Consider the following 16,032-nt stretch of genomic DNA (forward strand, 5'->3'; position numbering starts at 1 on the left):
TTACTTCTTCACTTGCCTCAATTCAGTCTTCAATATACACGCAACTATAGTTAATCTAACTTGTTTGTATTACAATATCTTTAAGACACTTCAGAAGAAAGGACGTCTTTGTCGCCAGAGGAAGTTCTTTTGAGTCTTGTCGATTGTTTGCTTCTTCACGCATCGTGCTCGTGTTCAATCGCCGACATTGGAAACATTGGTAGCATTTGCAGGTCTAGTAGCACTAGTGTTGCCTGCAAACCTGCGGTGTTACCTTCCAAGACCGCGACCAAGACGTCAGTGACTCGCGGAGTGCAGCACGAAGCGGACGTGTGTGTGTACCGGTGTACGCGCGAAGACGAAGGAGACGGGCGCGAGTGAGGGAGAGTAGTGACCAGAGTGACGGCGGCGGCGGCATGTATTAACTGGCCCCGTGCACCCCACAGCACTACACGCCCACGCAGCACCCGAAACACCACCGCCCCCGCACGTGAATGACAGCCGCGCCGCCTCCGATGCGCGCCGGTGCACTTTCAACACAGCGCGTGCATGCATGACGACGGCAAAGAGGGAGAGCAATGTTTGCCACCAACAACGTCAGGCGATTCGCACATCCCTTATTGATTATATTCACTGTAAGTTTTATTAATAACATAACATTAAAAAAAATATTGCTATTTTTTCTATGAAAATATCAATCAAATATTTTTGGTCTATCACTCTCTATTAGTACATGTATCAATTTTTTGATTTATTACTTTATTATCCTTGAAATGATTGTCATAATTCATTTCACATTAAAATTGATTATTTTGACAATATATAACACTATTTCAAAGTTAAAAATATACTTTGTTGTTAAATATTTTCTTGAATCAAAGATGAATGTATTAAAAAAATTATACGAAACGAAAATTATCCTTTAAAATGTTTGAAACAAGTTTACATCTGCTATATTTTTAGTTGCCTGCTTTGTTTCGTTGCTGACGGAACAAAAGAGCGTGTTAATGCAAGATATCACTTAATGCGGTAGTTTAGCCGGCTTAATTCGATTTGTTAACCACACCTATCGATCCGTCCGATCTGAAATTTATTCGTGCGACGCACAAAGTCACTCAAAGTCGCGCCAACTCGCGCAAAGTTGCGGCAAGTTGATCAAGTTTTATGCTCTGAACTTGACATTTTCTGGTTGCTATTGTCGACTGCGGTGACAACTAACAACAAAGATCTATTAGATTTACATCATGCAACATGTTTTTAAATCTAAATCAAAATTTATTTAATGTTAGAACGCAAAAAGCTTGTAAGTGCATAAAAGAATTTTTTAATTACGTTACAATTGAATTTGAATTACAAAATGCTAATTAGTTGCAAATTTATCGATCGATTATATAATTATAATCAGAATAGCGCTATTCAATAACACACGTTTTCACCAATAAAATGAAAAGTTGTATTGCTGCTTAAAGTCACGTGTTTGTAGCTGAACTTTAAAACAACGACAAAAAATGTGATTGTGCAAAAGTGCGACACTGAAACAACAATGGAAAGAATTTAATCGGCGTATGAATGTGAATTAAGTGTTAAATTAACGGATTATCAATACGCATATGAATAGAATACATATTATCAATTTGTATTAAGATATAAGAGATTGAATGCAAATATACTGGTGTGTGAGCGAAGTATCTATTGACTTGATTAGTTTATTACGTTATTGACTTATTAGTTGCACTTTAGTCATACTTGGAATATGCGCAAATTGCTAGCTTGTACTTGTAATTGAGAGAAAATGTCACAAAGAACAAATGAAGTAAGTGACTAATTTCTGATCAAGTGGAGAATAATCTTGTAGAAAATGAGTAGGTTTTAAGAAATTGTAAAGGTTTTACCTGTAAATTTATTTTAATTACACTCAATATGTGTCTTTTTGACAAAAAAACAAAATTGTCACTAAAATACGATTGAATTGCAAATAAAAAATTAATTTATTATTAATTTAGATGTTGTAATATTACATTGTTGGTAGCTTAGAAAGCAAATGTCGTAAATCCCATAAATTAATCAAGTAATAAAAGTATAAATGTTTTAATAAGGTGAGGTAAACATTTGTATTCAGTATTTATTTCATAAAAAAGCTTTGTATTGATCATGGAATCTGAATTGTGAATAGGTTACATTAATAAGCAGGGAAACACCTTGCGGAAATAACACTCGCATGAATTGTCTAGTGACGTGACTAATTAGCTCGTTAGCAAAGTCAAAGTCGAACTTTTCTCACTTTCATTTGCCTACGATCTTAAACCAACAACAATTGATAAAAGAATTTGATTCAATTATTATTTAGAAACGATGAGAACTTCTTAATTTAGTTTAATAATTAAATTACGATAATTATGTAAAGTTTACTAATAATTTAGGTTTAACGTGAAAGTTGTCCGTTGTAAATTAACTGATTTATCTCGCCTGGCAATGCGGGTGCTTTTCATAAATTATTGTTATTGCTGATAGCTATCGGTACGCACATTTGCAATTCTTGTCTTCTTTAGCTACGATCTTCTACACAGTTTAGTTTAAATCTGCTACTTAAATCACTTTTAAGTAGAATCACAATCTCGAAATAGGTTTGAATATCAATAGTTGCAGAGTATTTGCATGGGTCTAAAGGAGTAAGTTATTTGCACTTTCATGTTGGAAAATTTGTTGCTTATAAATACTTACGCATGACATAACAAAACAGTACTTTACTGAATTTCTACTTAGTCTTCTTAGAATATCCAGAAATTATTGCCTGAAACTATTGCCATACGATGTCTCAATAAGGAACTTCATTCGATTTGCTTTAACTATCCAAATTAATTAAAGTAAGTGTTACTGATTTATAATAACAAAATACGTCATTGATTTAGGACAAGAGAACTATACGATTTGTGTGCTTTAAGATGTGATTATTAACAAGAATCCAATTTAGATGTAATCTAAAACCGTATTGAACCATTAAATTCGAATTATAAGCTAAACTTGACATAAGCCAATGCTAATGAGCCCAAAAAACGCGACTAAGTTGGCGGTGCCATTTTAAATCTAAGAAATTACTCACACTTTTGAATTTACTACACCAAAATCCTCTAAAGAGATTTATAGAATCATAAACACTCTTAGTTTTAGTCTGATGTCAATTCTAGTCGGTCATTGACTGCAAATATTTTAAAATATTACATTTTTATTTATTCAATTAAATATTTTATTGCAATATTGCAAATATTTTCGATATTTTACGAGTAGATACCTACATTATTTTGATTTTTCTAATATTTTATAAACCGTGTGAAATTTATGTTATACATTATGTATATGCATATCTAGGAATGTACAAAAAATACGTTTCAAGAAATGAAGAAATTGAAAATGTTTATATTATCACCATTATTTTGTTCACACGGATCTGATTTGACACTATGTTGATATGATGAGAAAATATTCTATCATGTCAAATACCAAATTTAGCTTCCTACTCAATTCAACGACTTTTTAAACTTTGAATTGATTCCGATTCTTATCTATTCATTCACGTATAAATTTCCATTGAAAAAAACAATTTTTAGCTATATGAGAACATAGACTCCACCTTTATACTTGATCTATTATTTACGCCATTCGATTTTATTACGTCTTTTGTGACATATCTGGAAACATTAAAGATGAACATTTACATGGAGCAAAATAAAATGACCTTGTTTCACCCATTTTCACACTGTTTTATTTTACTCACTTCACATCAAAAGTCCTGTTCATTTAGTGCAAATTACTTCTTGAAATTATGATCTACACTTGGGTAGCTTACTGTTATACTTATTTACCTTTTTGCGAGAATATAGCTGATTATCGAATGTCAAGAAATGGCAATGATTTGTCCTTGCGGTTCAAGTACATCAACGATTGCGACTTTCCTTCGTCGGCGATGACGTTGTAGACTTGCTGCTTCTTGACAAGTTTCGTTTTTGCTCGCGAGGCGCGGAAAAAGCGACGAGAGACAAAAGCAGTGCCGACATTGAGAAACGCGTAATTTCTTAATGGCTCACAGACCGACAAAGCATAAATTAATGCAGAAATGTTGTTCACTTATATATATTCAATATCTATCGATATAAACCCATTAATCTGATGAATTATCTTTTTATGCAACAGGAAAATTATTGCAATATTGAAACTACATATAAATTGAACAAGAATATTCTGTTAGAGTACGTTTTCAGTCAGTTTCATCAGTTTTTATTGACTTATTCAGAAGGTGATTCGGTAAGTGAGTTATTAACATTGAGCAGCTTGCTGTCTACAATAAAAATTTAATCGGCCATAAAACAAATACGCTTCGCAGTGAATTACTCAATCCAGAGATACTTCAATCAGTTGTCAGAATGATTCTTTTATCGTAATTTGCGTGACGGGAGAATAGGTGAAGCAAAGCAAATCAAAAATAAACAAAACATAACATGTAGGAATTGTTTTTTACTAAGAAAAGTTTACCACATCAACATTAGTTAAAAACATATCTTCTTCTGATTCCCTACGAGCATTATTAACTCTCCAAAATATTTCATTGTTTAAATTTAGTTTTTTTATATATAATTTATTTAAAATATTCAGTAGGTAGTTGTTTTTGTCACGGATGTCAGTAATTCGTCAAGGTGTGAATCAAGTCATTTAAATAATGAGCGATTGTAAATATGTAGCAATTGCTGAACGAAAACAATTACCGGTTGATTTAAATTCGTGAATCAACACGAATTAATTGTCTTCATCCGCATTCAAATAAACCTATAAAATTACTAATCACTGGCTCACAATATTTTAAATCATATAAATCAACCAGATCCGCTTGAATGTGGTTTATTCGGTGACAAATTGATGAAACCAATAAATGTATATCAAATTGTAATGACTTGATGGCGCATGATTGATCAATGCAAGGTCAAAACTAAGGAATAGAATTATTAAGTATAGATAAACTTTAAATCTCTTAGATCTAAATGCGATTTAGATTTGGCCGTTTTGAATTTTAAATCGGTATTAAATCATACTTACGAAGTTATGAATTATGAATATACTAACTGATTTACATAATATGTATTTTTCAAATAATCAACGGTGTTTAATGTGTAATACATTAGATAAACGTCAACACTTGAAAGATAAAACATATATTACGCATAATTTGTTAATGACAAAGCTAAAAAGCTCTGCGTTTTTTTTAATATATGATTAAATTTATTATTTTACGTTTAATAAATATAAAGCACTTATTTTATGACTTTGAAAATTCCATGAGAATTAAATCATTCTTTAAGGCGTCTTAAATTGCAATAAATTCTCTTCAATACCGTTTAAGTGATATTTAATGAAGTGGGTTGTAAACGTAAAATGCATTCTTGTGGACGTCACCTTGTTTAATTAAATTTGCTAATTAAGGATGCAAAATGCGGAGACATACCTATCTTAATCACTTGAAAACGATAATTTGATACATGAAATTCCATATATTACATGCAAAATATATAATTTATTACTTGTGTTCCAACTATTGCGAAATTACGTGTATCATAATGATAAATTTGATATTTTGATATGATAGATTTTATAATATTTATAATATTGTATCAATAAATAATAATTAATTGGGAGATTTTCGATTGATTTGTAAATTGAGTATTGACTTGCAAATCAAGGTTTCAAAAGGCTGAAAATCACTTCGGTTGATTGTGTTTTTGCATAATTAGTGGGTGTAACTCGACCCAACTCCACATTGTAGACGTTAGCTAATTGCCAATTATTTATTGCGCGCGTCCGACACGTATGGCCTCAATTATATTCCAAACATGCTAAAAATGAAAGATTAAATTAAAAACGTGTCTAACAAAAACCACGCTATTTATTACGCCTATCCACCTTTTAAAATTCGCTTAATTTATTGCCAAATTGTCACACGACTAAAAAGTCTCTTCATAATTCAAGTCATGCGCAGTGCTTAAACGATAAAATCATCTTTAAGTAAACTCAAAGGACTTAAGCAAAGTTAAGTAACGTGAGCCTAATAAGAATAAGAGTATGAACATGAACATGAACATGAAAGCAGAAATAGGTACATAATCATGAGTATGAGTATCATGTGCAACTAAGAGGTTAAATATGGGTATGAGTACAAAAAGTAAGTGAATTGTGTACAATGCGTGCACAATGTGTGCATTGCGTGCGTACGTTAAACGTGTTAATGCGCTATAAATTACGCTTAATCTGCACCATCACAATATTATGCTTAATCTTCATAGTTATGCACAAATCATATTTATCATGTGCATTTTCACTCTTTTTTCACTCTTCCAAAGAATGTTCAAGTAAGACCTTAAGATATCATCTAGTAATGTTTTTTTTAATAAAATATCACGAATTTTCAATAATTTACTAATTTGCGCACGATTCTTCTACTTATGGCATTGAATGACCTTCAAAAACACAACATCCTCAACATTTCATGACCTCTTGTTCTGCTATTTACAATTCTTCATGCTTTTTTTTAGTCCAAAGCAATCTACATTCCCAAATCAATAACATTCTTCATTCCTTTTTTTCTACACTTCCAACAGCATCCAATTGATCTTTTTGTTTGTTATTCATTTTTTTGTGCGTGTTTTTGGGTGGAGCCATTTTTCTCACACTGGGATGCTAATATTTATCGTGGCGCCAATAAATAATATCTGCGTTGGGTGTCGGAGTCTAACGCTCAATAAATAACAGCAATACAAAACCAACAACGTGTGTATGTTAGTTATTATGCTGTTAAAAAGACCAAAACAACCTAACTAAAAACGCCAGGAGGCACAAACATAGTTCATAAGATGTCGTTGGTTGTGAATAAATATTTCAGACCAGTGCTATTTATAGTGCGATGAGAAGGTGCAAAAAAGATGGCGAGAGTTTTTTTTGTAGAATTTATAGACGTCATTTAGACGCAGCGCGTAAAATATATTTTATATATATCGAACGATTTGTGAGTGTGGCACATCGCAACGATTTAATTGTTTCTTATGTTTCCTTGCAATACTCTAGCATTAAAGACGTATTTTACTATTTTGTAACAGGTACAAAACCGTAGATATTTTTTTATTGGGTTTTAAATGGCACTCAGATTGGAGCGTTTAGATTTCAAAAATATATTATTTGTACACATTTACAGTGTCAGGTTTAAATCTAACGGTTTCTTTTTTCTGTGACAAACATAAATGTCTGAAATTTTAAATTGCAAAACTTGTCGTTGATCTTCAAGTTTTTAATCTTGATTTGAGATAATATTAGTGGTCAAGATCAAATTATTGTATCACACTAGAATGACATTTACATACTTTTCCAATGTGTTCGTAAAACACGGAATTTAGATTTTAACGGTATTTTTTATTAGGGCAGTTTATTATTGAATATTTTTTGTATGGAAGTAAAAAAATCGAGTAAGGTTTTAAAAATATATTTATTGCAAGTTTTGCAACTAAAACTTAAAAAAACGGCTAATAATTAAGAAATTATTTTATCTCAATTCAGGTAAGTAAAAATTATGGCATTCTCTTACATTGGACTAGCGATTAAACAATTTCAACTTTTCGAGTTATTGAGTGTAATAGCCATTTGTTGTGAAGATATAAAACAAAATAAATTACATATCGTGCACGTATTTAAGGCATTTATAAAGCAATTCCAAGCACAAGGTGTCGACACGCAATTTGTGTTAAGCTACACACATACTACTTGTTTCAAACTCCTCGCATTATTATTTTACGACTGCTAACGAATGCAGTTAAATGATTAAGCATTGAAATAATTGAACAATAAGCAATCAACGCAATAACTAACAAAAAACAATAAATTCATATAGGTATAATATAAGTTTACAATATTTTTATAATTATGCTACTGATACTCACGATATAACGATTTAGCTTGGTTTTGTTTTTATCGGGCCGTCGGTTGTTGGCTACCTTGACAAGGTTGTTCGTTGTTTCCAATTTCACAACGCGAACGTCGAGGTGCCTAATAACCGCTTCGAATGTGCTCAAATCCATGCTCGAATTGCTCGAATTACTTCCAGACTTCCAGCTATTGCTTCATCTGAATGTATAGTGTGAACCAAGCGCTATAAACTGCTTTAAACTTGCTAAAACACGCGGTAAAAAAGTAAAACTGCTTTAAGTGAGGAAAAAATTACGTCTGCTGTGTTTTTTTAAGCATGACGTGAAATATTACTGTAGTTATTACAACAATATCTAAAAGTTGATTTATTTTAGTTGTTTTAGAAAGATCTAATCACCAGGAGAGTAATTTTACAATATTAATATTTGTTTTGTTTTAACGGCAAGAATAAAATGAACAGAACTTTAGTCGCCAGTCTCAAATCGATTGTCTATACAAGGCAACAAGTCCACGATATAACATGAACATATTGTTAACTTAAGCATACTTCTTAGGCTAAGAACAAACACATTACACCTACACCTAACTGGGGCACAGCACAAATTCGTCTAGCATAGATCATAGCAGAATAAAACAAGATAAAATCTTATTTTTGTTATAAGAAAATAAAATAATAAGGTAGAGGACAAAAACTTCAATGTAATAATTATTTGACATTATAAGGTTGCTTATAAATTTAAAATTAGTGCTATAAACAGATTAAATTTGGTCATTTTATTTAATAAAAAGTAATTGTATAATTATGCAATGATTTCAATTTCTACCTGTCCTAAAATGGCTAGAAAGTAAACCATTTTATAGTTCAACCCAATAAGATTATAAGGTAATGCTTATTAGTTCAGTATTTTTTATGCTGTGTTACAATCGACTTCAATTTCAATCAATTACAGATCAATAGGACCCATTCCAATTTATATCTGAAATATATTCTACATTCTACATTCTCTCTTCTATTTTCTTGATTTACTCATTCAGTTGCACATTTTATATACTTGGATTGTATAGATTCTATATCAAGTCGCTATTCAAACCTGTATATTTATTTTATTCGGCATTCCGTGCAAATCGCAAGTGACTTGGCGGACCTGACTCGCGTGAATGTGCATTAAAAGATTGTCAGCAAAGGCGGTAGGTCGGTAATGTATGACCGAGCGGCCAATTCTCGAATTATATTGCTTATTTACTCCCACGAGTATGCAGGCAATGCTGCGAAAGCACCAAAGCAGTGGCAAAATTGAAAAATTTTAGTGTCCTGCATGTAACAACAAAGACATAAAGACTATTGTGACGTAAGTAGAGTATAAACCACAAGCAGTACCAAAAAAGTATTAGAAGCGGAAGTTAAATGTTAATGTCAAATAAAACACGCGTCACGCTTAATAAGACATTATGCAAAGTCTAATTTACGAACGTAAACGATTTATAATAGAACTGCAGTCATTTTCACTAACAACTAGCAACAACAAACATTTAGAAGTTAAAACAATAGTTTGCAAGTGTAACGTACTAATAATATAAGAATAACACTATCCACAATAATTTTTAAAAATGTAAATTAATCATTTAATGTAAAATAGATAAATAATGAGTAGCAATCAATGTGAATGTTGGAATTAAAAGCTTTTCGATAGTCAGAATTATTTAGAATTATCACGCTTATTTACTCACTTTGTGCCTACATGCGTTTCGTGGGATATTGTGCGTGAAAAGTTTCGAAAGTCAAAAAGTCAAAAACACACGCAGAAATTCTTCACAGGCACTCAATCATGACCAAATAGTACTCTTTAGTTTGCTGCCAAGAGGCACACGTTTTAATTACTCAATAAATTACTAATTAGTTTCACGATTTATACATAAAAGTTTTTATCCAAATCAATACAACGTGTAATTATATCCAAATAAAAAGTTTGTAATTATTTTTTATGTTGGTTGGAATAGGAAGATGATATTTTGTATCGACAATGATAGAGTAATAAATTTATAGTACTGATTAAATTTATTAAGCGATTGATGAATATGTTAATTAACTGCCAATTAAAGTGATTAACTAGCTTATATTAAAAATTAAAACTTAGTTTATGATTGATATAAATTAAAAATTTGCTTCCTAATAATAAAATGGGATCGTAAACAGATATTATTAATTTTTACGTGGTATTTTAGTTTTAGTAGTGTTTCAGATAATTGTGTTGTTTTACAGTGAAAATTAATAATAGGTGTTTGTTTAGTTGATAATAACTTGGTTGAAAAATATTAAAGATTACATAATCGAAATGCGCGTTAAACGCGCAAAATTATCGTCTGTTCGCAGACGAATTCGTTGGTTGTTGCCGACAGAGAACGGTGAATCGCTAAGTAACGAAATGTTACCTATTCTCATACCTTGCGTCGGTCGCAATCAGAGCAGAACGTTGTAAATACAACGCGTAATTGTCAGACGTTTATACACTCACACACTTTTGTTATTCTCCATACTCAAATGTTAAAATGTGTTTGTTGTAGAGGTGTAGACAAGTTTACCAATACACATGTGAGATTTATTAAAAGAAAAATTTCATGAAAAAAATAAATTGAAAGAAAATAGTGAAGGAAATACAGTGCTAAAGTACATAATGTCCCTGTAATTTGAAAATTAAATAAGTGAAGTAAACTAATTAAACATCGCATAATTTATTTATGTTGCAGTAAATGGGTGTACTTGAGATGTGCATAATTTATGATGAGCTTTAAATTAATTCTCGAGATGCATAAAGAAAAACACTCTAATAAAATAATTTATAACACAGCTACAATAAAAGATGCAGTAATTTATTTGAAGTAAATTTTATTTATAACATTAGGAAATTCCAAATTTAATTAATAAATAATTTTGTTATATAAATCATTTAAAAAATATATATATTATATAATTTACAATGAGAGTCATAGAAAGTAATCTGCACGATCCTCATAATAAATTACTTATTAAACTTAATACTTTGATCTCTTACCAACCACATGTCTATACTTGTATCAATATCGATCATTCAGTGTTCACATGCTCAAGTTAATTAAATTAGAACCGAAATGAAATTGTTGATTGGACAGCTGCATGCCTGGCTTGATTCTAATAAAAGTAATAACAATAAGCATAACACAATCACAATCAAAGATTCGATATTGCTGTTTCTTTGAGATAGATAAATGTGTGTGAATGTGTTTGTGTGCAGAGGTATCAGTTGAGGGAATGTCCGACACTCTTGCTCGGCGTAGATTCGAATTATGCAACGTAATTGCGGCACTTTTATTGCGTGTAATTAATAACTGGCGAATTAATAGCGCGACGCATGCCTTGAGTTACTGGAATGGCCGATTACGTGCGAATTGTCCGCTCAATTACCTTAAGACTGGAAATGCCGTTGGTGCTTTGATATTATTGTGTATACATGATTTAATTGCTTTATCTACTTGAACAAGAATTAATTATTATTCACTGTCATACTAAATTATATATGTAGGTACGTTTTATCGTAGTTAAAAGATGAAAAATATTAAATATTTTTCTTAAATTCACAAAAAAATGATAAAAAGCTGATTTGTTGTAGTAAACCTAGTTATAATGAGTATAATTTCATGATTTCAATTAAATTGTAAGACGGTAGCACACCTTTCGGCTTAGTTCAATGTCGAATGTGTGGCGTTGACGAAAAAAATCGCAAAACGTGTTTGAACGAAAGAAATCGAAAACAATGCAGAACTTACGTAGTGCACACGATTTGTTGCTGCCGAGGCGACATAATAAGGCGCGCAAATGAGCGTAATAACAATAATAAACCTTTCTTGATTGAGATGCCCTACGGCGAGGTCGCTTCCAACAGATTCAACGCAAAATATAAACAAAGAAACAAAATACTACGTTGTTTGGTGTTAAAATCAAAGCAAAATCAAAATGTTTATCAAAGTTATAAGTAGCAAACTTAATATTTGAAAGTTTATATTTAATTATTTAAATTTATTTGGCTAACAATCATAAATTTCTACTTTCAATCTTTGTTAATCTCTTGAGATCTGACGCGCAATTGAATTATGTATTGTGCGAAACGTGCTCGGTTTAGCTAATTATATAATTAGGGTGTAACTCAACATAATAATTGTTTACCACACCAGTTCAATTCCTAATAACAATCCACATCCGTTTCAATTCTGCGCACATTCACAAATCGCACACGCGCACCGGAATGGAACACGAACATGGCACCATCATGTGAATATGTTTATGCGCCGCCATATGATCGATATATGTAAAAAGCGCCATTTCATTAGTAATTGATTAGAATCGACCTTGATTGCTCTTTCTAATAATACAAATAGAGCACGCCGCGGCAACAAGCAATACTGGCAGTAATGCGCGTTATTACGACCACGAGTGAATGAGTATTGTTAGAAAATGGCCTTTTTCCTAGCTCCTGCAAAGACTTCAGTGCTAGAGACACATTCATAACTTTCTGTAATGACAATGACAGGTTTCCAATGTTTAATCTTAGACTAGTTCTCGGTTTTGTTCTGGTCTTGGAATAAATTTTATATTATTGAAATTTAATTGTAACCGTTGTTTGCAGTTGTTGCGTTGTGTCGATTTCGTTCGGTTTGCTCAAGAATTCCATGTGTTTTGTAACTGTCTGACTGGCCACGTAGGCGATTAAATATGATGAAAAAAATCATGCATGCGAATGCAAAGAAAATGCAAGAAAACAACAATGTTGCAAATTGCATATAAACACATTATCCATTCGGAATTATATCTATTGCTTTATTTATGTTCTTGAAATTGTACATTCCGTTATTAATTAAATGCGTATTTTTTGTTTTTTTAGTTATTAATATCCCAAACGGTACTGACGGTTGGCTTGCCGATACCACGACAAGAGCACGCGGCAGCATCGGACCTCATCGCCGGCGAAGCATTTTTGAGCATTCTGATGGGAGGCCTCGCAAACGTCCCTGTCACAGATTTACATCGCCAGCAATCAGTTGATGATGAAGAATCATACCCATTAAAAACCCTACGCACATCACGCGCTCAACAACATGATCCAAGTATCGAAATTACAAAAACCAGTGATAGTGACTTAGATTCTACGCCTAGAATAGAAATCAGAAACGATATTGATACTCAAGACCCCAACCTTCATAATAAGGAAACTGAAGACGGTACTATTATTTCGGTCAGAGTTTCTTCCACGATAGGTCATTCTATGATCAACAAGCATGTGTATACAAATAAGGAACAAAATGAAGAAATTGAAGAAGTTTTGGATACAACTGAACAACCTACGACTACAGATATAAATTTTTCTAATGGATTGAATGATGATTTAATTCAGGTAGACCAAGAAGCGGTTGCTTCTGAAGATGCTCCTAGTTTGATTGCCGAAGCTAACAAAAGTGAGTTCCATGTTGAAGAAATGGAACCGATTAGCAGAGATTACAATGAACATTCAAGTCATCAAAATTCACACCCAAGTTTAAACCCGCCTAGTCCAATACCTTTTGATGGAAAAACCTATCCTGGGACGTTGATTTACCATAATGAAGGTGGTAATAACAGGGTTAGGTCGGTGTCATACTCCACAGTGATTCAAGCATTGCCATCGGTACAAAAAAGTTGGACACCCGGTACTTTAAATACTCCTGCAATACTAAACCCGGTTCAGGATAATGGTGCTCATCAAAATAATACAATGGATCAACCTGTTGATCAGGGTCATCCAATGCCTGCGGTTAATTCAGGTGCTGAAAGTAAAGATTACTATGTGACTTCAAAGTATGAGGATCCTTCAAGATACTATTCTCCTGAACCAACTGAAAGAAATTGGGGTGTTCCCGAACAAAATTATCATGAACCTTCAAAACCTTATACGCCGGTAGTCTATGGACAACCTGAGCAAAACTACGAGGTTGATGAAGCAGTGAGTGTGGAAACAAATGGTAGAGCTCATGGTATACAACCAGTTCAAACAATTCCATCCACAAATCAAGACCCCAACAACCCGCACCATCACGCTCAGAATCCTACTCATGGAAAAGTTCTTCCGGGGAAAAAGGATGATAATCAGAAGGTTGGGTACGTCGTTGAAGGAAGAAACTACAGGAAGTATAGAGTAGAGGAACGCACCTCTGATGGGTTTATAGTTGGAGAATACGGAGTGGTTCGTCATGATGATGGATCCTTGCGAGGGGTGCGTTATACTGCCGATGGAACGATATCTCCACGGTTGATCTACGACGCATTGATGAAGTTTTTGTCGCTGTAGAACCAAATAAAAATTCCGGTGCCTTAAAAAAATACTTAATATTTGTGTTTGAAAATTGCATAATTTTTAAATATTAAAACGAATATTTCCATTAGTAGTATTTTAAGATAAATACTTCGATGTTCTCTTGAAAAAGAGACGGCGACGTACTGATTACCTTCTAGTTCCTCAATTATTATCAGCGTTACGAGTATACATGTGAATTTCTGGAACAACTCTCTAATCGTTTTTATAATAAAAAATGAAGAATATAACTTGAGAGCTGGAATAAGGCATAGAACAAGTCTCGATAAAATCAGAAAATATTTAATGCGAATGACGACAATAACGGTGTAGAATCAATGATAATTGACACGTTGCTCACTCTAAACTTTAATTTTTAACGAACGTAATTAATCTATTTTTATAACGTACGTTTTAATTAATTATTGATTAATTATTATAATTTGATACAGAGAACAATATTGTGTTTCTTGTGACAATGCAATATTTTTATGTAGCTAATTTAGCAATCTTTTTAATGTAATTTTTGATAATAAAATTAAAATCTGTATTTTAGTGAAGTATTTTTTTTATATTATTCCCTGTTTTCTAACGTTTGGTAAAACTTAAATAAATATAATATATTTTTAAATATGTATTTCTGAAGGCGTTGTGAACTTTGCACCTACCTTTTTATCCCACATGAATAAATATATTGTAATTTATTGCACAATTTGCGTTTGATATATTTAACAAGTTCCGTTATACCTATACTTAACACCACCTTTGAGTTCCACTTTGACTATATCAGGTTTGAAAGAGGAAAAAAAAATTGCACACAATGTACGCCTTTGCTATTTGCGGAAGGTAATAGCTTCAAAAACACATGTTTATAAAAGGTTTGATGTGGTGATCTTATTAAAATTATATAAATTTTTATTAATAACTCACGATATGCAAATCCCATCGTGGTGCACTTTCTGAAGTGTCAAGGTTAAAGTGCTTAAAGCAGACCAATTTTGCCTGAATATTGTGTGCATGGAATAATGATATAAGATCTCAGTTCTATTTTGTTGGTTTTCGAAATCCAACCATTGGTGTGGTTGTGTGACATGAGACCTAATCATTGGTGTGATTAGTTGTGAACTGCTAACCATTGTAGTGGTTGAGTAGATTGCCAACCATTGGTGTGGTTGTGTAACTTCTTCTTCTTCTTTAGGTGCCTTCTTCATTACTGAAGGTTGGCAACAGTATTAGCAAACTCTTCTCTATTCGTTGCTGTTCTCAATAAGGTGTGTGTGTCTAATCCTGTCCACTCTCGTACATTATTAAGCCATGAACATTTTCGTCTTCCAGGACCTCTTCGGCCCTCTATCTTTCCTTCCATGAGTAGTCTTAAGAGTTGGTATTTTGTTCCTCTGTATATGTGCCCCAGATAACTTGTTTTTCGGCGTTTCACTTGTTGTAAGAGTTCTCTGTCTGTTCCCATCATTCTGATAACGTTCTCATTTGTCATCCGTCTTGTCCATGGGATTTTCAAAAGTCTACGGAAGACCCACATTTCGAATGCCTCTATTCGTTGTATTATTCGTTTTCCCATTGTCCAGGATTCTACTCCATATAGAAGAATAGAGTATATATATGTTCTCACAAAACGGTATCGAGTATCAAGTGATAAGGTAGTATTTGTAAGTAGTTTCTTCATTCTTATAAATGTGGCTCTTGCGCTTTCGATTCTTGTTCGAATTTCGATTTCTGGATC

The 16,032-nt window shown here is 32.6% G+C and overlaps 1 protein-coding gene across 1 annotated transcript; it reads left to right on the forward strand.

Moving 5' to 3' along the window:
* The first annotated feature begins 265 nt into the window (after positions 1–265).
* LOC135790507 (uncharacterized) lies at positions 266–14,846 on the forward strand. Its single transcript, XM_065300736.1, has 2 exons — positions 266–614; positions 12,849–14,846. The coding sequence occupies exons 1-2, from the start codon at positions 558–560 to the stop codon at positions 14,286–14,288; spliced, it is 1,497 nt and encodes a 498-aa protein (XP_065156808.1). The 5' UTR covers positions 266–557; the 3' UTR covers positions 14,289–14,846.
* The last annotated feature ends 1,186 nt before the right edge of the window (positions 14,847–16,032 follow it).

Source organism: Atheta coriaria, unplaced genomic scaffold (genome assembly GCF_025399875.1).
Source record: "Atheta coriaria isolate IRGN ID8LTWV9N9 unplaced genomic scaffold, Caltech_Dcor_3.1 hic_scaffold_4_pilon, whole genome shotgun sequence".
NCBI classification, from domain to species: Eukaryota; Metazoa; Arthropoda; class Insecta; order Coleoptera; family Staphylinidae; genus Dalotia; species Dalotia coriaria.